General features: G+C 46.8%; 1 protein-coding gene across 1 annotated transcript in view; it reads left to right on the top strand.

Annotated features, from left to right (window-relative positions):
* The window catches only part of LOC138513733 (uncharacterized), a 440,991-nt gene that overhangs the window by 384,284 nt on the left and 31,657 nt on the right, over nucleotides 1-25,050 (top strand). Inside the window, exon 17 of the mRNA XM_069628814.1 lies at nucleotides 6,085-6,254. Coding sequence (XP_069484915.1) covers nucleotides 6,085-6,254 — 170 coding nt within the window. The remainder of the gene's footprint in view (nucleotides 1-6,084; nucleotides 6,255-25,050) is intronic.

Genomic DNA, 25,050 nt, shown 5'->3' with positions numbered 1-25,050 from the left:
TTATCTGCTGTTGAAAAAAAGATTAGAGTCTCCTTACCCTTTTGGACCGCTTCTATTTCTATTACTAACTCCCCTGGACATGCTTCAGAAAAGTCACCTTGTCACAAATCGTGACTTCCTAGGTCTGTATCCCCATCAGGCCTCCTGAAAAGGTTCTCGTGAATCGACTACTTGCAGCGGGGATGTCTCTATCACTGCAGGGTGCTATGATGTGACCTTTGCATGGCTGCTAAGTGTTTACCTTTGTGCGTGATGGTGGATCCCATGGTGCCACCAAGAATGCCAATGGGAAGCATAATACATGTTTACTCTTACCCTCATAACCAGATTATTTGTGCATGCTCCCCAGAAGAGTCTTGCTCATTTGAACCAGGTGCGACTGCACTATTCAGCCCCAGCCACACCAGCTGCTCTCTGCGTGATGTCGCCACTAGGGACAATGCTGAGTATGTTATATTAGCCACCTGTGATGATAAGGGTACACATGCTGGCTGTATCCTCCGTTAACTAGCAGCGCTAGCTGAACAAAGGAGAGAATGGTGTACCTTAAGTCCAGCGGAGACCAGGAAGTCATTGTGGCACAGGCAAACTGATGAGTCTGCTTTATTTTTTTTGTTCAATCAAGGGACCACTATGCCAAGGTGCAAGCCGGAGTATTAGCTTCTTAATTTATTTTTTCTTTCCATAGAATAACAATGACTCTACATTAATTATAGAGTAGCATTGTAGCTTGTGAATTTGATGGGCCACCATTTTATGAAGGTAGAGCAATTGGGAATTGGTCATATTTTCTGAGACCGTGGTCATATAGCATGAATCCCAATTAGAATTGCATTATGCATTAAAGAACAAAGAAGGGTTGCTAAGAAGAGGGTGTATGACAGACTGTCAATTTTGATAATTGTTCTGGATAAATGCATATAATTCACTTTATGGTCTCCCGTTGTTTCCACAAAGTAAATGACTGCGTGCTACTTTACTTCATGGAAATTACTTCGATAAATACTTCAAAATGTGTATGGGTTTGTGGGTTAAGGAATAAAAGGTGGTGGGATAGGGTTTGGGGTAGGGGTTGTAATGAAGGGGGAAGAGAGGTTTGGGGGAACCCCCCATAAAACAAACCGAAGTAAAATGTCGAAGTAATTTCCCCAAAGTCATTTAATTTGTGGAAATGACATGGAACCTACTTTACTGATCAATTTGTTACCCACATATTGTGATCATGCTGATTTGTATTCATTGTATTCTATTTTTAATTGTATTTGACTGTGTGATTATAGGATGAAATTCCTGCCCTAAATCAAACTCTGACTCTACTCGACCTGGGCCTCTCGAGAAACGTGTTCAAATGACCTCTGAGGTTCCAGGGGGAGCTTCCCCTTCCATGGAGCAGTATGGGATTTACCAAAGCATTTCCAGGCCTTAAAGTATATCTTGCTTTCAATGTAGGAACTCTGCCCCTGTGACTGGGGTTTCAGTTGCTTGTGGGCCAGATGGCCTTCTGTGTGCCCTCTGGTTGTGCCTGTGACCTGGCTACAAAAGCAGGAAACGGGCACCAGCTAATCAGGATGCTTGAAACACAGGCTGTATTCACCAAACTCTATCCTGATTGCAAGCCCCTCCTCCAGTGGAACTCCATTTTCCTTGGCATTGTTAGTCCCTTGCCCCATGTGACCGTAGACCTCCACACCTAGACTACATCCACCTTTGGCCCTTATCCCATACCCCTGCTATCTGCAGCAGGTACTACAGCCTCACCTCCACTTGCATCTGGAACCCCAGTGACTATTTCCAGAGTGGCAATCTTAAATGCGTCTTTCTTTTTATGAGCCAATCCAGCTTATATGTTTGCCAACGGCCATTTTTGCAAGAAAAAGGTTCTTTAGTGCCCCTTTCATTTACTTGGGTGCTGGATGATGTAATAATGAGTTTGATGGGCTGTTCTGGGTGCTACCAGTGTACCACTCTTATTAAAAGATCTCTCTGCACTCCGGCCTATTAACATGGGAAGTGGGCCGTTAAACTGTTATAGCCTGCAAGATACATTCTAGCTTAATTAGCACTTAGGATGGGCACCTAAACCAATCAACTTTCTCAGGAAGAGGGCTTTGCTTCCTAGTGTAAGCCCACCTTTCAAGCAAGCTGGCAGCTGCTTATGCCAGCCATCCAATTTCCACCTGCTGCCTACACCTCCCTTTGCCCCACCTCTGGGGTCACCAACTCTGCTGACACTAAACTTTTCTCCACAGCAGGAACCATGCCCTCCTCTTCGCCATCCCCTTTGCCCCCTGCACCCTGGTGACTGCTGTCATAGAAATTGACGAGGGCTCTGCCTGGCGCCCCAATGGCTATTTCCATGGGGACCATCTTAATTTTATTTCTTTGTGTGTGAAACAAGGATCACGCACTGCGGCCTGTTTTTTCACATACAAGATGGCCTTTAGCAACCCAGATGTTTGTGCCCAGGCCTATTGGACCAGCCATCTTAATTAGATTCTTGTGTGTGTGAAAACCCAGGTCATGCACTTGCTCTGGCTCATTTTCGACAGAAAAAAGTGCCACTAGCTCCCGGGACATTGGCGCTCCGGGCTATAAACTTGGGTGGTGGGTTACTAATCACCGGTATGGCCTGCCAAGCTTGGCATTATTGCTTAACTCGCCTTGTGGGTTAAGGAACTAGATTCCCAACTCAAGACATCTGTCTAGTTATCCGTTTAGGTTGTGGTATTCTGCACCTGCAGGCCGAAGGTGCCAATGACCAGAGATTTCTGTGCTGATGGTTATGCGAGCACATGGCTTATTGTCTGCAGAGGAATCATCTCTTCACATGAACATCCTAGAATCCAAGATGATCTTCACTGAGGCGTTTCCTCCCCACACCCCACTCTACATAAAGAAACACAGCAGACAGGTGCTATATCAAGAAGCAGTAGGGCACCGGTTGCCGGGCTCGTCGGCTTTCAGTGGGGTCGGAATCCTGGGCAGTATAGAAGGTTTTGATCCAGTTGACCACCAACCCTGTAGATAACTCCAGACAAGAGTCAGAGATGCTCTGAAGATTTTGTAGGCTGAGCGACCCTTCCAAACATTTGGTGGTTATCACTCATTTTGTGACCTGCTATAGAGTAGGGCGATTTTCTGGTCATTCTGGAGAAGGCCTCTCTTTCCCTGATCAGGACATTTCCAGTACACCACCTCTCTTTAGTTCAAGGCAATTAGCAAGTTTCCTATGCTATCCACTTCTAGGATACTCACAGTGGTCCTGTTCTGGACCGATAGACCTGGTTGTTACATGCAACATAATTAAGGGGTTGGGGGGGCGCAATTCCCTTGTATACATATCAGAGCCTTGCATCACTGAGGCAGAGAGGAGTCCTGCAACCTGCCTCCGATTCGCTGCCCCTCAAAACCAGAGGTCTTAGTCAGTCTATGTATCTAAAAGCATCTCGACCTCTAACCTGGCCAGTATCCAGGCTGCAAAGCAATCTTCCAGGAAACAACATTGGAATCAAAGGCTCAGACTCTGTCTTCGGGTTCTGATAAGGAAAATTAACACTGTAGGCGACATTTTGTATTTTGTTTCTTGTTGCTCTGCTCAAGCATTTAAGCTGCATCTAGTAAAGGCTGTTTGTTTGCAACTCCGGGCTAAAGGAACTTTCCAAGAGTCTTTTATTTTTCCTTTTTTATTTTTGGTGGAGTACATTTTGTTTCTTCATGTAAAGCCTCATCGGCCCGTTTGCCACTTCAATGGTGTACTTTAGCCATTGGTTCATTAGGCAAGCTGGAGCCCGATGACTTCCAGTTTCGAAACACTTTAAAATTCTTCTTTTCAAGGAGGCTTCCTTGACCTGCAATAATGTCCTTATGCTCGAGGCTGAACTTGGACTTTGCACTTGGAGAACATTTGTTTTATTGAAACTGAGATGGGAATCGATTGTTTTATTGATAGTGTTTTTAATGGCGAGCTGTTTCGTTTACTATGTCCTTTTCTTTCTCCTTCTAATCCCCAAGTTTCCCCCCCTTGCCCTTATCCCCCTTTCCTTTTACCTGGCTCCGAAATGCCGTTTCTGGCGAATTACAAAACACTGAATAAATCATTACGTTTAAAAAACATCTTTTACACTAGACTTTTGGAACCAGTGCGCATGGTTTCTTTTCACCTTGTCTCGGGAGGATAGCTCGGGGGCAACGTGCTCGCTTGGAAGCATGACGACATGGAGCAACACAGTTTCGATCTGCAAGTCCGCGTTATAAATAACCTATCATACCTGCCTTGCCTTGAACTTTGGGGGTAGTCGAGCTGTCTGTGCAGAAGAGGCAGCTCAGCCTTCACATTATTGGGGGGACACTGCAGAAGAAGTGTGGGTTTGCTTTGCTGCTACTGCTCTAGATTCCAACACCTCATTCCATAGTTCCCGGACATTTACCATTGGCCCTGAGCGCCTGATACCTGCTCGAGGCCTGGAGGTACTCCCATTTGAATGACTGGCTCCGCTTACGCTATATTCTACAAGGTCTGCGGCGAGGCGGTATTGCATGAGGCCGGGGGCGATTTTTTTGCACCCATTCATGCTACTAATCCTCTGATTTTCCATAACACCACAGTAAATCCATCGGTGGATGTGTCTTGTCCTGTGTTCTGTTCAGGGATCGTGGAGTTCCTTTGTTCCCCCTCGACCTTTTCCCATTTGATGTTGGTGGCTTCTTTCTTCGGGGTCCGAGTATAGCAGAGGGATTGCGATTAGCGACACACGTAGTTCCTGATGTCTACAGTCACCAATTCGAAAATGACATTGAAAATCCAGAAATTCGACCACATCAATGAGTACAAAAATGGTGGCATAGGTGATATGGGAAGGTTGGGAAAGTTGCGACGGGTCATAAAAATGTGAAGAAAACAGTGTAAAAAACCAGATAAAAAACCCTCCAAAATAGAAAAAATAAACAAAGGGCAAACCTAGTCCATTTTCATTAAAGGGCAATTCGAATGAATGGCCTATGACCATTCCTAAGCCATTGGATTACTCTGAATTGGTTAAATAAATCGACCTACTGGAGAATTGACCCATTTTTTTTGTTTATTTTTTTATTTAAATAATGCGAGGGCGGACTACACGTCCCCTCCCCCATTTCCCCCGACCTTCTAATACTATTCCCTTACACCACCCCGTATCTCTGTTTAATAAAAATGAACCAAAATAACCAACGAATTAGACCAAAAAAATCGGCCAATTCTGAGTAGGTCAATTTGGTATTTCTATCAATTTGGGTAATACCAAGCCATCATGTAGTTACCAGACTGAGTGTATAGCCATTCTTGAGCCATCCGGTAGGTACCAGACTGTTATTAGGGATACCTGAGATAAATGTACCAGTACACCATTTCCAGTACCCACCCACTGCTGGCGCATGTCCCATGTGAACGATTAAAAGGCCTCAAGAACTACAAAGTGCACAATAGTTACTAAGGTAGCCAACTTCTATTGTCCAATATACTTCGGTTGGATGTAAATTTAGTATGTATGTGGTTCCAGTTCAACCAATTTACAGTTATTCATGATTACCTCATCTACACACCCTGCCATTTAAATAATACAAAATAAAACCCTGTTCAATGTACTAAGACATATTACCTATTTACCTTACTCGGCATTCCGCCAATGTGTTTTCATTTGCCATCACAATCTTACAACCTATATTGCTATGACCATTAAGTACTACTGCCCCTGTAGACCAAGGGAGGGGTCGCCTTGGGCCATAACTTGGGGTGGCTCATTATCCCACTATAATGACCCCTCACTTGTTCCATAAGGCTATACCATATAGAGTTATGCATGTCTCAGTAGCGCATTGCTATGGAATGTATGTCATCATACAGAGTTGTAGTGTAAGGACACACTACTTTGTTGCCATGATGCATTGGCACATTTTACTTTCCCTCTCAAAGGTATGCTACCAATGTCCCATGCTGGTACATTTTGCTCCCCATGCACATTTATGATGTGTAATGTTTATATGTTTATGTTGCTGATAATGACTTCTTTCTTTGGTTGACAAGACATGCTCTTTCTCTTCTCCACCCAGAAATACCCTCCAGTCTGGAAGGTAGTCTTGGGGCCGCAGTGACACTCTCGCGCCCCCTGCTGGAGCATCTACACTGTGTGGTAGTGACACTAGGTGCTCACGGTGTGCTCTTGTGTGGACAGAGGAGCAGGGATCAGACCGTGTCTCTTCGTCCTGGTATTCGGCGGCAGGTAAGTGGCAAAGAAGGTGCTCGACACGCATTGAGACAAGTGTAATCGAAAATTAAATTAATGCTGCCTTTTACGCATCATCTCTATTAGCTCAGGCACATTGTTTCGCAGAACATTTAAGAAATCTACAAGTGCATTTAGGTTTATTGCATAAAATCAAATCCAGTTTCCCAAATCATTTTGTTTACTTATGCAGACATAACTGATGAGTGCATTTTCCAATATCTAACTTATTCGTGAAGACCTCAACCCCAATTCCAAAAATACTTCGCTGGGGGGAAATTGCCATTTTTGCCAAATTACTGCTAGCTAGTTGCTTAACGTTAACGTGTTTAATGTTTATTATCATCACCGGCTGTATGTTTGCAGGTGGAGGTTATTGATAATAGAAGTAAACACCCATCGAGTAAAAAAGCACCAGATGTTACTACTAGCAGAGATTACAAAAAAGACTGACTGTCAAGCTTATATTTTTATTCACTTTCCGGAGCTATGTGACTTTCACTTGTGGTGAATATTTCTGTACAGTGTGTGAGAAACCCGAGGGTGTTCTCACTTGTAAGCCTCAGGGATCCTTTGTTCAGGTGGCCAGGGAAGGGCCATTTCTCTTGGATCCCAACCCTGGAGGCGGACGAGCGAGGGAGGATCCCCTGGGCACGGGGTTCTTGGGGACTGCAGGAGAAGCACCCTTGGGTGAGACGTGTTATCCCCTTTTTTTTCCACTTTGTATTTATTGAAACTTTTCCAATGACAACAATAGTATCGAGAGCAAAATAACCCACCACAACAAAATCAATTGCCACAAGAGCCCACCACTCCTCCCCATCCAACCCACCCTCTACCCCCCCCAACCGAGAGCTACAGAGGAATCAACAACAACTGTTAAAGAAAGATTACAAGGTTACAAAAGTGCACAAGAGAAAGAGCCACAGCATTATACTAGCACAGGCTAACAGTAATCTCTTTCTGTCGGTGAGGTCCTTAACAACAGCGTAAACGTATATCTCAACCACTGATTGACCCCCCTCCTCGGCTGTATACACCCAGAGCAGAGCTTGAGAACAATCAGAGCGTTAAAACTTTGCAGTCCTCACTAAGTAATACAATTGTCCATTCCTGTAAAAAAGAGGGCATGTTATCATTGACAATAGCAGATAACTTCTCATACGTAAAAATAGTCAAAAGCTTATTAAACCATTCCACTTTTGTTGGGGCCTGATGGCTCCTCCATTTCTGGGCTAAGGCCAATCTTCCAGCCCTCAGCATTGCCCCCTCTACTCTGGTGAAGGGCGAGTCGTTACTCCCTGGTAGGGGGGTACCCAAGAGTATCTCTAGAGGGTGAAGGGAGGGACATGTCCCCAAAATGCCCTTAATCCAACTTAACTCCGCCCAATAGACCTGGATGACTGGGCACTCCCACCACATATGAAACCAAGTTCCTTTACTAGCGCAGGCTCTAGGACACATAGGGGACACGCTGGGAAACATCTTAGACAGTCTGACAGGGGACCGATGCCAGGAATGAAGAATTTTAAAATTATGCTCCATCGCGGCTGTATAAAGCTTCCCCTTAAAAATAGACCCAAAAACAGAGCTCCATGTAGACTCGTCAATGGACATCCCCAGTCTCTCCTCCCACACCTGTCTGAATGATTGTCTACCCTCTAAATTGGTTGCAATAAGTACACCATAGATCTTAGAAATGGACCTTCTCCTGGATCCGGCTTCCACAAAGACCAATTCAAATGGGGTCAGTGGGCGGGAGAGGGACGTTCCCCAACCTGCCTTAGTGAGCAAGCCCTTAATCCGCAAGAAATCAAAAATGGAAGGGGGAGTCTCCGTCAACACTCCCAATAATCGAGGAAAGTCAATAAAATTCCCCTGAACAAACAATTGGGCAGCCCTCTCAATCCGTTGGTCCGACCATGACTGGCTTCCTTTAAAACCTTTGTTTCCTAAGCTAATTGGGGGACCCCATAAGGAAGAAAGGGGGGAAGGCCAGGACGAGAGCCGATAGTTCTCCCCATTTGGTTTCCATAAGGCCCAAAGGACCGATAGAATCGGGTGTGACCGCACAGCCTCTGGACGAGAGCGTGGAGGGGACCAAATCAGATCCCTGACCTTGTAAGGATGAACCTGGACATCCTCTACGTAAGACCAGTATGTCCTAAAGTCATCTCGTAAGTGCTCTAACATTACCCGCAACTGAGCTGCCTTATAAAACAACTTAAAGTCGGGGAGGCCGAACCCTCCGAGCGCCTTAGGAAGTGTTAGAGTATCAAACTTAATTCTTGGTCTCTTACCGTCCCATACAAAGCGGAGAATACGCGAACGGAGAGACGCAAAAAAGGAGTCCGGAATGAGACGGGGGAGAGAGGCGAAAAGATAGAGAAGCCTGGGGAGGACATTCATCTTGATAGTGACCATATGCCCCCCCCCCAGGAAAGAGTAAGGGGAGCCCATCTCGATAAGTCTTGATAAAGCTTAGCCTGCAGGGGGAGGAAATTTAACTCAAAGATCTTACTCAGATCCCTCGGTAGATTGGTGCCCAGATATTTAACACTGACATTCTCGACTCGCATGCCAAGTAGGTCCTTCTTACCCTTGGTATTCTGGTCCTTCTCGCCCATGGGCATAATACAGGATTTAGTAATGTTAATTTTAAGCCCAGAAAACGATCCAAAGCCACAAATCAATTCAAGCAGCCGCGGCAGAGAAGCATTGACGTCAGTCAAATAAACCAGAATATCATCCGCGAAGAGGGATAGTTTAAACTCATGGTCCCCACACCGTACCCCAGTCACTCCCTCATCCGCTCTGACCGCCTAGGCAAATGGCTCCATTGCCAGAGCGTACAACAGGGGGGAAAGAGGACACCCCTGACGTGTTCCCCTGGATAGCGAAAACCTTGCTGACATGCTACCATTCACTAACACCCGCGCAGACGGGCCGTTATATAGGGCCGAAACCCACCCACAAAAGTTATCGCCAAAACCCATCTTCCGGAGCACTATCGCCATATGTGGCCACTCGACGCGGTCAAAAGCTTTTTCGGAATCCAGCGAGAGGAGGTAAGCCTCAGACTCTCGCCTGGACACTTCGTGCATCAAGCCCAACGTCTTCCTGATATTATCCGATCCCTGGCATCCGGGGACAAAGCCTACCTGATCCCCATGAACCAAAGTGGGGAGAAGCCCAGACAACCTGTTTGCCAAAAGTTTAGCAAAAACTTTCACGTCAACGTTTAAGAGAGAGATAGGTCTATAGGATTGACACACCGAAGGATCTTTCCCTTCCTTGGGAATGACTACAACGAGGGCTGACATCATGGACGGTGAAAGGCAGCCCGAATCCAGTGCACCGTTGTACAACCTAGCCAAGAATGGTGCCAAAGTGGACCGAAACACCTTAAAAAAATCGTACAGTAAACCCATCGTCCCCAGGAGCGGTACCGCTCTTCAGAGAAGTGATAGCCTCAACCACTTCCTCTGGAGTGAAGGGCTGTTCTAGGGTGGCAGCGCTCTCTCGAGAAAGACCAGCAAGTGGAAGCGAATCACAAAATCGGTCCACATCCGAGCCATCTCCCGAGTACTCGGTGGCGTAAAGTTTTTCATAGTACAGTTTAAACTGCTCTGCAATTTGGGCATCCTCGCACCATTTATCCCCCCGCTGATCAATAATGCTGTGGACTCTCCTACTCTTACGAAGTTCTCTCAACTTCCAGGCCAGAATCTTGCCTGCCCTTTCCCCTTTTCCATGTAACACTGTTTCACAAACGCCAGTTTCTTTTCCGTCTGCCCAACCAACAGTGCCGCCAATTTAGCTCTAGGTTTTTGGAGCTGATCACGCTGGACAGGACCCATCTGCGATTTTAACTTACCTCCCGGCTGGATAGCACAAATTTGTTCCCTCAGTTTACGTTCCCCACTAGAGCGGATCCGTTTTATCCTAGCCCCCATTTCTATTAGAACGCTTCTGATGGTAGCTTTAAAGGCGTCCCACACCCCTCTAATATCAACCTCACCAGTATCGTTTAGAGTGAAGAACTCACTGATAGCATCTAGGAGCGATTTCCGCAACCCTTTGTCCAGTAACAGGGAGTCATTGCAAATCCAACGTTATACTCTCTGAGCTGGCAGAGGCACTCCCAATGTGACTCTAACAAGGTCATGGTCGGACCATGGAACTGTCTCTACACTAAAATCCGAGACATAATCCCAGACTGAGGAATCTACCAGCACATAATCGATCCGGGAAAAGGACTGATGTACAGAGGAATAAAAAGTGTAGAGAGGGTCTATATTACTACCAGCAGGGTGAGCGTCGACCAATCCCAATTCGTCATTCACCTTGTCAAATGCATCTGCCAAGTTCTGTTGAGCTCTAAGATCTGGGCAGGGTCTGGCTGATTTCCTGTCCCTATCCGGGGATAATACCATATTAAAGTCTCCCCCGACTATTATTGTTCCCTCCGTGAAGTCTCTAATCTTCCGCCCCATTCCCCGCCAAAAAACGTCTTGGGCCTTGTTGGGGGCATAAACACCCACAAAGGTGTACATACAACCCCTCACCTCTCCCTTAACCATAATATAACGCCCCTCCGGATCCGACCTGTGTGTCCTGGGAGTAAAATGTGCATCCGTGGAAACCATGAGAATAACCCCTCTCTTTTTAGTTTCATATGAGGCTCGGAACAGGTGCTGAATTGCCCTGGATTTAAAGACCGGTTCCCTCCCCTTAATCCAGTGTGACTCTTGAACAAAGAAGAAATGCAGCTTAAGTCTGATAAACTCTCTCAAAATCAGAGACCTCTTTGTTGGAGAGTTCAAACCTCGCCCGTTCAGGGACCCCACCGACAAGGAATACATAGTCACCCATAAGAGCCACACGCTGCTCTACCCACCTCCAGCTGGAGGCCGACATGAATGCTTAGCTCAAAAACACTTGTGCACATCATCCTAACAGAGCAAAAACAGGTCAACTCAACAACCTCAGTAGCCTTAACACCCGCCCTATCCTCCCAACCGCCCTCCCCGACCCCAACACCCCAGTCTATGAGCGCCTGAAGAGGCTGCGACACCACCTCTTCGAGCCTTCAGGCCACCTTTGATCATCCCCACCAGGGCGAAACAACCTCGAAAGGAACTCCTCTAATCCAGAGCCCCCATCTGAGAGAGAAAAAAAAAACAGAACATTTTGGACAGGTAGCCACCCCAAGCTTACAACATCTGGCTTCATGGAAAAACCCAAAACCAACATCAGGGCCCTCCAACTAGGAGTGAGAGAAAACCAAAAACAGCAAGGACCCCACAGTTAGGTCCCCGAGGATCCCGGGGAGGGGGGCATCAATTTTCTATACTTTCTCTGTCCCCTGACACGCCGCCGCCCCTGAAACCCCGAGGAAATTCTACAGTTACCCTCACCGGAGCCCTCCCCACCCGCCTCCAGCTCCACAGGAGGATCACTCAGGAGTTCGCTCATCACCCTCTGGATGTCTGCCTCTGATACAAGAGCATACTTTTTGCCATTAAACTCAAAAGAAAGCGAAAAGGGATGCCCCCACCTATATCGCACTCCTTTGCCCTGCAGCCACTTCGTTAGGGGGGCACACAGTCTTCAACGAGCTAGAGTGAACGCAGACAGGTCCTGGTATATGGATATCTTGGCACCTTTCCAGTCAATCTGACCTCCCTTACGGGCCAGCTCCAATATTTTGGACTTCTCAACAAAGTAATGAAATTTCACCAGGATCGAGCGGGGGTCCCCTCTGCGGCCTCCAGCTCTGTGGGCTCTATCAATGGTAGGAACATCAGTATTTTCACCCCCAAATAGGGAACTAATTATTTCCTTAATCTTTTGCCTGATATCCGCCTGCGTCTCCCCCTCCTGCTCCGGAACTCCCAGAAATCTGAGATTGGAGAGTCGCTCTCGATTTTCTAAATCATCCAGCTTGAGCAAAATCTTTTCCTCCCTTTTCTCCAAATCCACAAGACGGAGGTCGATCTGTGTTTCAAAAAGGTCGGCGGCGGATTGGTTAGCTTCAAGAGCCTGGACCCGATCCTCCACATCATCCACTTTCTTGTCTAGGGAATCTAGTCTCTTGCTTATATCCGCGCGAAAGCCGCGGATCTCCTCCAACAAAGCCACCATATTACGACCCATATCAGAAGGGTCCATTGTTCCAGCTTGGTTTGATTCCTGCATGGTGGGAGTAGTATCCTGAGGGGAGGACCGTCTGAATCTCTGCAGCGCCTGCACCCCAAGCATCAAGTTCCTGGGCAACCTCCAATCTGATATGTCCTACCCCCTCGGGTTCTCAGTAGAGATTACCCTGAGTCCAGCAGCTCATCTATAGTACTACAGGGCCCAGTGCACACGTGGGTGGAGCGCCCTCCAAAGCCCAAACTCGGCACCATACAGGATCCCCTTCCGTTTGCAAGGAGGCCGTGGACACCCGGTTGCCGCAGAGGGAGGCACACAATCAAAGGACCCCCAGGAAGCGCCGGAACCCCCCTCCAGCAAGCGGAGCCAGCGGAGCTGAGCAAGCGCAGCACTCCTCCCAGGGGTGACTTATTCCAATAAGAGGGGTGGCGGCGTCAGGACAGCCAGCAACTCGGACACTACTTCCAGTAGTACTGGTAAATCGCGGCACTCCTCGAACCCAGGTGACCAAACTGTCAAAGAAAGTGGAGCCGGCCAGCTCCACTACAATAAAGGTCTTCTATATAAGCTGGCCATAAACTTCCTGGCATAACATACATCGACTCCTTCCCATTATCAACTTTTAATGTGATTGCAGCTGCCTTGACAGTCCAGATGAAGCCAGGATGTCTCGAGTAAATGCGGGAAAACTCCACCAACACTGGGACCACAATCACCACCCGGAGACTCCAAACTCAGGCCACATGAATCCGAGGCACGAAAACACACATTCCGCAGCCATCAGCTCAGAGGTCCCACATACGCCGGCAGACTGGCCTCACTGCGGGAAAAGGGACCTCCAGCGGAAAACTACTGGGTGCAGCCAGCAGGGGAGACGTTCCTCCCGAAAGATCCTCACGGCCTAGGGAAGCGAGCCGCACAACGTGCTCCCTCCGCCCACACCGCCAGGCAGGGGTGGGGGTGCCCCCAAAATGAAGCCTGGGCCCCAACAAATCCAAACAGGCCCCGCAAGCGGCTCACCTCAGCAGCCCCCTGGCCGGCACCCCCTCCACCGCTCCTCCTCCAGGACCGGGCTTCAGACTTTCACTGCCAGGCCAGCGGGGGACAGCACGGGGCCTCAACAGACGAACTCCCTCAGAGGTTTCCCACGCCGGGTCTCTTCGATGGCTCAGGCCCCCAGAGCCTCCTCCTGCAAGTCGGGAGGCCTCCCACAGGGCACGCCACAACGGCGGGGGGCAGACGTCAACAGCGGTAAGAGAGTCCACAGTGCTCCGCAGGTCTCTGCTCCTCCCCCACCTCGGGACACAATGGAGACGCTCACCGGGCACAGAGCACCTCCCGACACGGAGCTGCGATCTTTGTGATTACGGCACCAAAAAGAACCAAATTTCCGCTCCGCCGGTTCCAGAATACATCAGAGATCTCCAGGGGGGGTGAGGGCCGGGCTACATGAGGGCTGGGGGGGCTCTTAGCTCTAAAATGCAGCGCCCTGGGGAGGAGATTGGCTGAGAAGCGTCAGCACATCTCAGCGCCCCCTGGTGGCTCCGTTATCCTCTTTTTTATGACACACCCATACCCGACATCCCCTTTGTCTGGTATCCCTACATATTATCCCCACCAAAAATATCGCTGTACATATGGTCTGTCTCGCCATAGGTGATATTTTTGGGGGGGATCATTTGTGGGAGCGGGAGTTGCGGGGGTGTCCCCTGCACTTTTAAAAATAATGCAGGGTTGCGGCGGTGTCCTCCGCAGGGTCCATGGCTGAATATTGCCGCAGTAATATGGCAGTATTTTTGTATCGCAATATTTTTGCGGGGATATTAACACAGGGAACCCTTTGTCTTTGTAGAATATTGTCAGCAGAGACCCGTCACTCCCCCAACTCTTCACCCGTAAAAGTAAATTGTTCACCCCCTTCTTCAAAACCAAGAGGACATTTAATACATCTGCCTTTTTTCTCCCTGGAGAACTACAAAATCCAGAATTTTTTTTTTCCAAGATGTCCTTCCTTTTCTGACATGTTCGCACACAAGTTGCCTACAGTCACAAAGGGAAACCACAACGCCCAACATTTCCTTTACTCTTATGTTAACCATGTACTGAGACGAGGGAGAAATATCCAAGAAGAATAAAGATTACCCATAGGAATGAATGCCCCAGAGATTCCTATGGGCAGTCATCATTTTGTCCCGATAATGAGGCCAGACGGAGTAAAGCGGAGATGGGCAATTGCTCACACCTAACTTCATTTAACACTCCGTCAGCATAAAAGGTGGAACACACAAGTACACGGTGAGCAAGGCTTGGTACGAGAGAGAACGTTTCTTCCAGGACTGAGGTGAACCTGGCAACATGAAGGGAGATGCAAAGGGGCTGTTCAAGAAAGCAGAAACCCGAGAGCTGGCCAGACGGGAGTTCCCCATGATTGCAAAGCTGTAAGAGTTCAAAGGAGAAAGCTGTGCGGTAAAGAAACAAGCAGCAGTTTGAATCCCAATGTTGTCCTGTTCCCCTCCCAAATAACGGCCGAGTTGGGGAGGAAAGGAATGCTGAGCAAGGAGCCTTGAGCGCTATATGCAAGGCACAAACTAGAAGCAAGAAAGACATCATCCGGTGAGTTAACAAATTGAACAGAAGTCTGGTTGATGTCAGAACAAGTGAAATTGCAACCGCAAGTGAAACTGTATCATTGGGGAAGGCTGTGCATACGCCGACAAGTGGAAGGCATGTTTGAGGGCTATCACGTGCATTACAAAGTAACAGAGTGGTCCTGCAATGGAAACTCGCACAGTCGAAAGACTCTGTAAAAACCTTTTTGAAGTACGTATTCAAGGGAAACAAAGTGAGAATGTAACGTGTCTTGAATAAAAGCTCATTAAGAATAATACGAGTGCAAAGGAGGGAAAGAAAGGGAATCTACAAATGCTAGGAGGGAGAGAACTACAAATACCAAGAGACATTGATGAGAGATTGTGAATAATGTGAAAAGAGGAATGTTGATGAACTATAAATTGCAGACAGATAAAGAAGTTATGCAAGAGGTTTGATAAGATATTTCAGGCAATAGGCTTGAACCCGGCTGAGGGAAGCCTATGTAAGAAACTGTGATCATTTAAGTGGTCATGCAGAGGTCTAGTCAAACCCTCTGCCGTTTTCGAACGTCTTAGACTAATCTGATTGAGTTGCGTTTTCTTTGTGGATAGAAAACTTGGGGAAGGAAACCCAGAGGAAAAGTATAGAGACTCGACCCCGAATGAGTGAAGCCTATCAGTAATATTTGTGAATTGTGAACTAAGGCAAGCTCAAGTCCAATTGAGGGAAGCCTGTTTTGAAATGTATTGATCTGTGTTTGAGAAAAGACCTGGACTCTGGTGAACAACACCAGAGGGGTCTATTGAAGGAAGACGAACTGTGTTGAACTGAGCTTGAGAAGAGACAGATTTGATCTTGGTGGAGGGAGACCTGAAGGACGTGTACCCATAGCCAGAGTGTGGCCGAATGCAAAGTGTTCCCCAAACCTGCATGCTATATGACGTAGGAAAGAGGAGACATAATGATATATATTTTTGGTGTTCTAATATTTGTTAAACACATTTCCCTGTACACATATATTGTAATAGAGTGAGGGCAGGCATTTGGTTTTCATGTTTAAAACATTATGATTTTGGACATGACTGACTAAGACTGTTTTCTTTATTATTTGATGGAAGAGTACGCTCCCATTTTAGCTATAGGGCTAGACAGGCGTTTTTCAACCCCTTTCACTTTTAATAAAAATTGTTAACTTTTCTTCTTTTGTGTCAATGTCCAACTTGTGATACCATGCCTCTCACAAGTGGGACAACAATACTGGTGGTCAATGCAAATGTTTGAGAACAGGATATGTACCCAAAAAGAAACATATTTACTTAATTAATAACTTGTTTTGTAACCAGGTTTTCATATTTGCGTTTAACCTCTCAAGGGTATATTCTGTTTTTGAGGGTTTTTAGGTTTTATAGATGATGCTTCTATAGTATGGTAATATAAATAGGCTTAGCCACAATATCGAGACTAGTTAGTACACGTTAGTTTTATTAAGAGAGAAAGCAAGTGTCTGGTAATTGCTGTGGCTTGTTCCTTGTTCATTCTTGTCGAGGTGGGAATTGTCTGTGTATGCTGCTAAAACTCTTCTGAGCAGAACCCAGAGGGAAGCTGACCAAGGGCACATGTGCACAGCCTAGAGGGAATATTTGGCGACTACTCATGATTGGGTGGCCACCAAATGTTTCAATGGTGCTGTGTGCCTGATTGGAGTCTGGATATATAGTCAGTCCCCAAAGACTGTATACGAATAGGGTAATCTTGTCCCAAATATTTTCTATCTGCATCATTCAGACTTGTTCCGATTTATCCAAGGAAGACTAAGGCTTTGCTCCTACATTCTACAATCGGACGCTGAAGCACTTCTACTACAGACCTCACTCCCGGACCAGAGGGAACCACACTGTTGTCCCTTACCGTCCATTTCCTTGATGTGTTTTTCTCATGAAGAGTAGTGTTACATGGCATAGTAGTTTGATGTGAATTGTTATAATTGCAAAGAAATATGTTTGGAAATATTTCTATTATTTTTCTCTTGGCACAGTGTACATTATGGACATTACATGAGCTCCTGACCAATATCTATGAGTGGGCACACCTAGGCAAGTAACATTTCCCATGCAAACCTAGTAGCATTTGGAGCTATTATGGAGGACTAAAGCATCCTGGACATTGGGGACAGTTAAGTCATTATTAAATTTAGGAGTTATCTTTCAGGCTTTTATTTAAAATAAGTTAATGAAATTACCTATAATTCCTTGTTGGTAAAGGATCTAACGGCGAAAAGCAAAGCATCCCCCTGAACTGTCCCTGTTAGGGTTTTTTTCCAAAAGTTCTATGGAGGGGCTAAAGAAAAACCTGTAGTGTTGGGCAGGGTTTACCTTAAATTATACCTGACCCACAGTGGTATGTATGAATGCTCAGACCTAGCTGTGAAGCAATGGAGAGCTGTACACAGGGGTCATGCCTAGGGTGTTGCACGCAAGGGTGCAGGGATGGATAGGGCAAGCAGGGGGAGCTCCAGAGGGAGAGAATTAAGGTTAGGTGGAGCAATCAGCCATTGGCAAGATGTTCTTTGAAGTGTGGGCTCTTCAGCTCTCTCCGGAAGTGTAGGATGGAGGCGGCAGTACTATCTGCATTGATAACTTGTTACTGAGATAGGGAGTGTCACAGGAAAAGGTCTGTTTCCTGTGTTTTTCTCTCTTGAATCGTTTTGTTTTGAATGGTGCATTGAGGAAGTGCGATTGTGAAAGTGGGATTGTGCTGTCTTGCTGCTGGTCCTGCTGTCTCCCGTTCCTGCAACTTTTCCAACGGCTTCGTGTTGAAAGGCGGTCCCTGCGGTCTCGTGTTGAAAGGCTGATTGGCCTATTCCCTTTGGATTACTCACTCAAACTATTGTCCCGCCTTCTTCCCCGGAAGTATAACAAAGAAGCACACGCGCATTGCGCGCGTGCATTGAGGAAGTGCGATTGTGAAAGTGGGATTGTGCTGTCTTGCTGTCTAGCAGTCTAGTGGTGGTTTGTCTCTATCCCGTTTATTATTTCCGAGATAAGCTAACCACCCCCGTATGTCTACGAACAAGTACACATTAAAAAAAGGCATGCACCCAGCCGCATTATCCCAAATTAAATTGCCAAAATCTGTTGTCGATAAAGTCAATGCCCTTAAAAACGGAATTCACGCTGACAAGTCACACAAACTACCACCACGACAGTCTCAGAAAGGTATGTTGCGATCAATTTCCATTACACCGGATATTAGAACTTTTTGTAGAGAACATCATCCTCTTCATGATAGTAATGGTAGTTCACTACGTGCAGAGGAGCCCATAGCTACTGTCGTGGGGTCTGGAGTCCACAATCAAAATGCTTGATCGTATAAACCTAGTGTGCGAAAGGGATGTGATGAGCACTGTGGGAAGTACAGAAGTTATGTATTCGCCATCGACGGGTGATGAATCTGTATCTGAAAATACATCTGATCTGAAGTCTGTTGTGCCTGAAAAAGAGTCCATCCTCTTGACTGCTCCCACTGATATGACCCTACTGACAGCCTGCCCAGATGGCACCGTATTTGTATTTGTATTTGTTTATTTATAACGCGCAGACCATCAGGCCCGGGGGCATCAGGGCGCAATTTGTACAACAGTTGCAAGGACAAACATACAGGCAAAGAGGTTACATCACAAAAATTTAAACAATACCAGTAAATAACAATCATATTAATTACATATATTACATAGTTTACAATGCACTAGGATTAACTAAGGAGGTATCCTAGTGTGAGCAAAATCGTTAGCAGAATTAGCAGGCCAGAAATGGAGTCAAGGGGGGCAGGCCAGGGAAAATAAGACAGAGGTGTCGGGTATGTTTTAATGCTGGTCAAAGAGCCAGGATTTGGTTTTAGTCTTGAAGGTGTTGAAGGAATCTTCGGCTCTGATAGTAGCAGGGAGGGTGTTCCAGAGTTTAGAGGCTAGGACAGGGAAGCTGGTGCCTCCCGCTTTCTGAAGCTTAAACCTAGGGATAGTTAGGCAGTGAGTCTGAGCAGTTCTTAGAGGTCGGGTAGTAGAGTGGCGCGAAAGCCGACCTCATAGATAGATCGGGGCCTTGTTGGCTAAGCATTTGTGCGTGAGGGCAAGCGTTTTTAGGGAAATTCTCTGCTTCACCGGTAGCCACTTTAGGCTGGTTCTGGCGTCTGAGATGTGATGGTTGTGAGGGATGTTCAGGGCCGCTCGAATGGCATTGTTCTGGGTAGTTTGGAGTTTGGAAAGGTTCTCTTGGCTGGTGCCTAAGTAAAGAGCACTGCAGTAATCCATTTTTGCCATGATAAGTGTTCTGGCTAGTGTGACACTGTTGGGGGTAGTAAGAAATGGTCTGCAGGCAGAAATAGGTTTGCACGTGTAGGCGGAGGTAGACCTAACTGCATTTGTTTGTCTCGATAGGGATAGGGTCGAGTCTAGGTAAAAGCCTAAAGTTTTGGTGTCTTTCGGGACACGTATGGTATTGCCGTCTATGGTGAACGACTGATAAGACGGCTCGAGTTTGCTCAGGCGTTGTGAGGTACCCAAGATAAGGAGCTCCGTCTTATCGTCGTTCAGACATAGCTGGTGCTGGGCCATCCAACCTTGGATAACCAGGTAGACGTCATTGAGGGCCTTGGTGTCTGCCAGATAATCACCTGAGATGGGAATGAGTATCTGGGTGTCGTCCGCATAATTGGTGTAGGAGACACCCAGATAATCAAGCACATCAAAGAGTGGTTTCGTAAAGATATTGTAAAGTGTCAGTGACACGCAGGAACCCTGAGGTACGCCGCAATGAATAGGGGAAGGATCCGCCGCTGCAGAGGGTGCAAAGACCCTCATGGATCTGTTGCTCAAGAAGGATTTGATCCAGGCCGCAACGGACGTTGAGAAGTTGGCAGGCGAGTGGAGGTGTCTGCAAAGGATTTGGTGGTTAACCAAATCAAATGCGGCAGAGAGGTCGGGAGTAAAAGCATAGCAAGTTTGCCATTGTCCTTTAGTACTTCGATCTGAGTTTTTAGGTGTAGTAGAGCCGTTACAGTCCCATGTCTGGGCCGAAATCCGGATTGTCGTAGGCCCAACAGATTGTTTGATTCGAGGTAGTTTTGGATCTGCAGGTAAGCTGCGCGGTCCAGTATCTTAAGCAGAAATGGTACTGTAGTGATAGGTCGGAGGTTTGTGGGCATATTTGGGTCTAGAGAAGGTTTTTTTAGTAGCGGGATCACCCAGGCGTCCTTAAGGTTGTCCGGGACAATACCTGTTTTAAAGGAGGAGTTGATGAAGGCTGTGATGAATGGAGCTAAATCATGGGCAGAATCCTTAATGATAGGAGCAGGGCACGGGTCACCTTGGCAGTTAGACGGTTTAATCCTCAGGATAATGTTTTCTACCTCAGTGACAGTAAGCAGTGAGAAGGTGAAGGGTTTGGTGATAGCAGTGTTGGAGGGGGTGGGCCTGGTAGGGGAGGGCGAGCGGTTCTCGCACTTCAGGCTGTCTTGCTTTTCTTTGATTTTGGATTGAAGCATAGAGATTTTGTTAAGTAGTGCTGCTTGAATGTTAGCACACCAGTTGCTGTCTTTCGTGCATGTGTCAAGAGGGGAGACTGGGGTTTTGAGCTCTTTTAGGATTCTAAAAAGTTCCTTGGAGTTAGAGTCAGCTTGTAGGATACGGTTGTTGAGCGATTCTTTTTTAGCAGTGATGATGGCATCTTTATAAGTAAGGGAGGCGAGGAGGAAGCCATCTTTGTGTTCATCAGATGGGTGGTTTTTCCAGCGATTTTCCGCACAGCGTTTAGCTTTGCGGAGGATTCTTAGCTGAGGAGTGAACCATGAGTTAAGATGTGCTCGCGGTTTGGCCTTCCTAGGTTTGATTGGTGCTATAGTGTCAATAGCCAAGAGCATAGTTTGGTTATAGGTATCTGCTAGGGAGGTGGGATCAGAACAAGAGTTAGTTGCCGCATTAAGGGATGGGAGTAACAGAGGGAGGAGTTGTTCCTTTGTTATATTTTTTTTGTTGCGGGTGGGGAGTGCTGGGGCTATTGGCGTTGGAGCTTGCGGGGTAGCTTCGATGTTAAACATTATGATGTGATGGTCAGACCATAAGCATGGGAGTTGTTGAGGATCTGGATGTTACAGTTGGCGCCGGCTAACCAATCAATGGTCCTGCCTTTGATATGGGTTGGTTCTTGGATGTACAAGGTAAGGCCTAGGTCTGTGAGAGCATTTTCCAGATCAGTTGCTACAAGATCTTTGGGGTCGCCACGACCTAGATTAAGGTCGCCTAGGGTGATTGTTTGCGAGTTGTTTTTCATTTTGTCTAGGAGGAGAGTGGAAATTTCACTGACAAAGGTGGGTGCTGGGCCTGGTGGCCTGTAGATAAGGTGAAGGGTGGCCGTTTGGTTGGGTGTTAGTGCTATTTTGATTGACAACAGTTCAGCTGATTCAAGTTTGGAATCAGCTACCACTCTTAGGTCAAGGGAATTTTTATGGATGAAGGCCACGCCGCCACCTCTTGTTTGTGCAGAGGAGTGGTCGCAGCGCGTGATGCCATAGTCAGGCGGTAATGCCAGGGCTAGAGAGGGGCCAGATGCGGCATGTAGCCAGGTTTCGGATATGGCAATGAAGTCAAGGTCAGCAGTGGTGATAAGGTCGGGGTATGTCAAGAGCATGTGCTGTGAGAGATCTAGCATTAATGAGGGCGCCCTTGAATACAGGCAGTTCAACCCCTGTGGTCTTGATTTTGCAGGTAGCGGTGGGCGAGGGTGGAATGTGTGGGGCTTGCTTAGGGGTGTTAGTGCGGGAAGGACGAATGCGGAATCTGGTACCTAGTCTCTTATTCCTGAGAATGAGAGGGCAAGGTTGGTTAGGCGTGTGTTTCCTGGCAGTGTTCTAGCCAGAGAGCTGGGTCATTAAGGTATTGGTTAATCTGGTTGCTCAGGTGGTGAGCGCCTGCGATAGTTGCTGAGGGGCTCGTTATGGGGGGTCATAGTCATGGTGGGTGAAGCTGGGTGGTGTGGGTTTGGGCAGGCCAAATTATCGATCTCAAGGGTGGGGATGGTTGCCTTGGGTAATTGAATGATTAATGCAACGTGTGTGGCTAGGATGTAATGCAGTAGAGGGCGCACACTTACGTACATGATGGAGGTGCTAGTTGCTTGGATAGTACCTGTGAGCTAGTTGGCACGGACAGGGTTGGATCTCCTGAGTGGGACAGGAGTGACAATGTCAATGGCAATAGGTGCAGAAGATTCGTATGACTAGGAGGCTGGGAACGGCATTCCAAGATACAGCAACTAAAGGGGATAACACAGATCAGGTGTGGTCTACGCGCTAATCTATAAGGCATGAACTGGCAGGAGCAAATTGGGCTAAGCACATTTGCTAGGCCAGTGACAAATGTGGGCAAACAATAACAATTTCAATGTGAGGCACAACAAAGGTTAGGCTGAACAAATAACCTGAGGTTAGTATGAGATATACGCCTAGCAGGTGAAGGGCAGCACAGCGTATGCATATATAGTTCAATAACAATTTCAGAGGCACAGCAGGCTGAACAGATGTGCAAGGCAAGTGGCAAATGTGGGCAGACAATAGCACTTTCAAAGTGAGGCACAACAAAAATTAGGCTGAGCAAATAATCTGAGGTTAGTATCAGATATAGGCATGACAGGTGAGGGGCAGCATAGAGTATGCATGTATAGTTCAAGGAGTGTATTGTATCATACTGGGCATTGCACAATAAGTATAAAGATGGGTAAAGCAGAGTACAGCAGTACAGCAGATTGGAATATGGGCGCATAGTGTAAGGACACTACCGAGGGTAAAGTGGCTGATTTACGTGTCACGCTGTCTGTGGGCCGGCATAACAGGGGAGCATCGCAGGTGGGCAGAGTCATAGAGTTTTCATAAGTCAATAGTGCAGGTTGGTGGAGGTGCAGGAGGCAGGTATATCTTGCATTGCGAATGGGCACGTACCGCTGGTAGATGGGCAGAAGGCCAATGGGAGCGTGATGAAGTTGCACCAATTTGAGCATAGGGTCATCGCCTAGCGCCGGTAGCGCTCGGCCAGCTGTTGGCCTTCTTCCTATGCCGGCCCACAGACAGCGTGACACGTAAATCAGCCACTTTACCCTCGGTAGTGTCCTTACACTACGCGCCCATATTCCAATCTGCTGTACTGCTGTACTCTGCTTTACCCATCTTTATACTTATTGTGCAATGCCCAGTATGGTAATAGCAGAGCGGCCTGTGTGCTGTAACGATAACCTCAAAAAGGTTGCATCTTGTTTTTTGGGTGAAGCCTTTACCACACCAAGTGCCACTTCCCCTTACCCATGTCCACAGCCCAGTGTGGAAATTTTGAACCCTATACCTTGCACTGTTGCCGCACAACACAAACTGCGACAATCTTATGCACAACTGACTATAGCGGGCGAAGTGGACGAAGAAGCTATAGACTTTAACACCACCAGCTCTTCTCACGACGACACTCGATATTCTCTACAACTGCTCTAACACGGGCGACTTAATCCAATTAGAAGAAAATCACAATTTAGAGAACGTCTCTGAACACCAGGCAGTTGAAACCACTACTGGCCCTGTGACGAATCCAGTTTAGAGTGATCCAATCGAGCTAACTCCATGCACATTTGACAGAAATCCTATTCATTTTGTAGACAAATCGGTATCTTTTATAGCCCCTACCCCGCAGCGTTCTCGCTTTGATGAGGTTGCCCGAGATTCCGAGTTCTTTATACAAACTGCACAGAACAAGCGCTATTCATTCCCCGAAGCCCCAGCTTTGAACAACACCTTAGCTGCTATGAACACTGCGTTATTGGCAGTGGCCAAACTGTATGAAATATTAGATACTAAACTTTCAATGCAAACAGCGAAAATCGACCAGTTGCTGACAATGACCATTAGCCCAGTCGAACCAGATACCAACCTGATTAGAGAACCCAATCTGGATCAACCCATGTCCCCAAAGCAAGATGTTGTTGATCAACCCTCCGGAGCGAGAGTAGAACCTATTGAACAAGGCAATTGTTCCAAATTGACTATCTCCGAGGAGGTAATAGTTGTGCAAGCTGCCATCGCCACATCGAGTGATGGTTTGAATACCCTCAGAACACAAAAAAATACATTGCTAGATTCAACGCCTCAGAGCCAGAGAATTTCTTCTGACTGTGACAATCACGAGCCTGCCAGGTTTATTCCCACCACATCTCAGTCCGGGCCCGAGAAAAACATCTTCAATGTTTTTTAAAAAACCGGGTCCCGTGGTCACTAATAACGTCAGAACATTGGCTGCACCAACATTTCAGCCCGCTCAATCAACAAAATATTCTCTGAAACGAACAAAAAAAAATAAACCCAGGAGAACAAGAAGGATAATCAGCCTACTTAAAAATCCTAATAAACAAATCACACAGGGCGCACTAAACCCAACAATCGAGTCAAATAAGACCACACATCTAACATACAAACCGTTAGATGATTTAGTAGCTTTATCAGATAACACTGCCACATCAAGAAATGTGCCCCTAGACCATGAGACAAATGTTATGAAAGTTGCAATCACCGGCAGGACTTTCGGTTGGGAGAAACCATCAGTGCATCCTCATTACAAAACTCAATCATTTCATCTTGTACTGCGCAAAATAACCTCCTACAAGAGATACGACAGGAAATTAAATCATCTATTGAAATCTATTTAACCCTGATTCAACCAAAATGTTCTAAACCTACAAAAGACCCGGTGGCATTAATGTCAGCTAATATTACCAATGATCAATTGTCGAATGCCACCCCGGGAAATCAGAATTCAGTGTTTTCAGGTAGAATGCCCCTTCCATCCCCTTCTACTCTATCCCAAGAAACACTGCACTCAAACACTATAATAACTACCCAACAACCACCACAAGTGGTTCTTCCAATGTCCCCCAAGCAGACTGGCTCTAAAAGAACTCCTCAACCTTCCACGCAAGAGTTGCAAGATGAAATAAAATGATCAATCGAGGCTTATATG

This window comes from Ambystoma mexicanum, chromosome 12, assembly GCF_040938575.1.
Source record: "Ambystoma mexicanum isolate Mex_15411 chromosome 12, UKY_AmexF1_1, whole genome shotgun sequence".
Classification (NCBI taxonomy): Eukaryota; Metazoa; Chordata; class Amphibia; order Caudata; family Ambystomatidae; genus Ambystoma; species Ambystoma mexicanum.
Note: the sequence above shows the minus strand (reverse complement) of the source record. Positions and strands in the feature narration are given on the sequence as shown.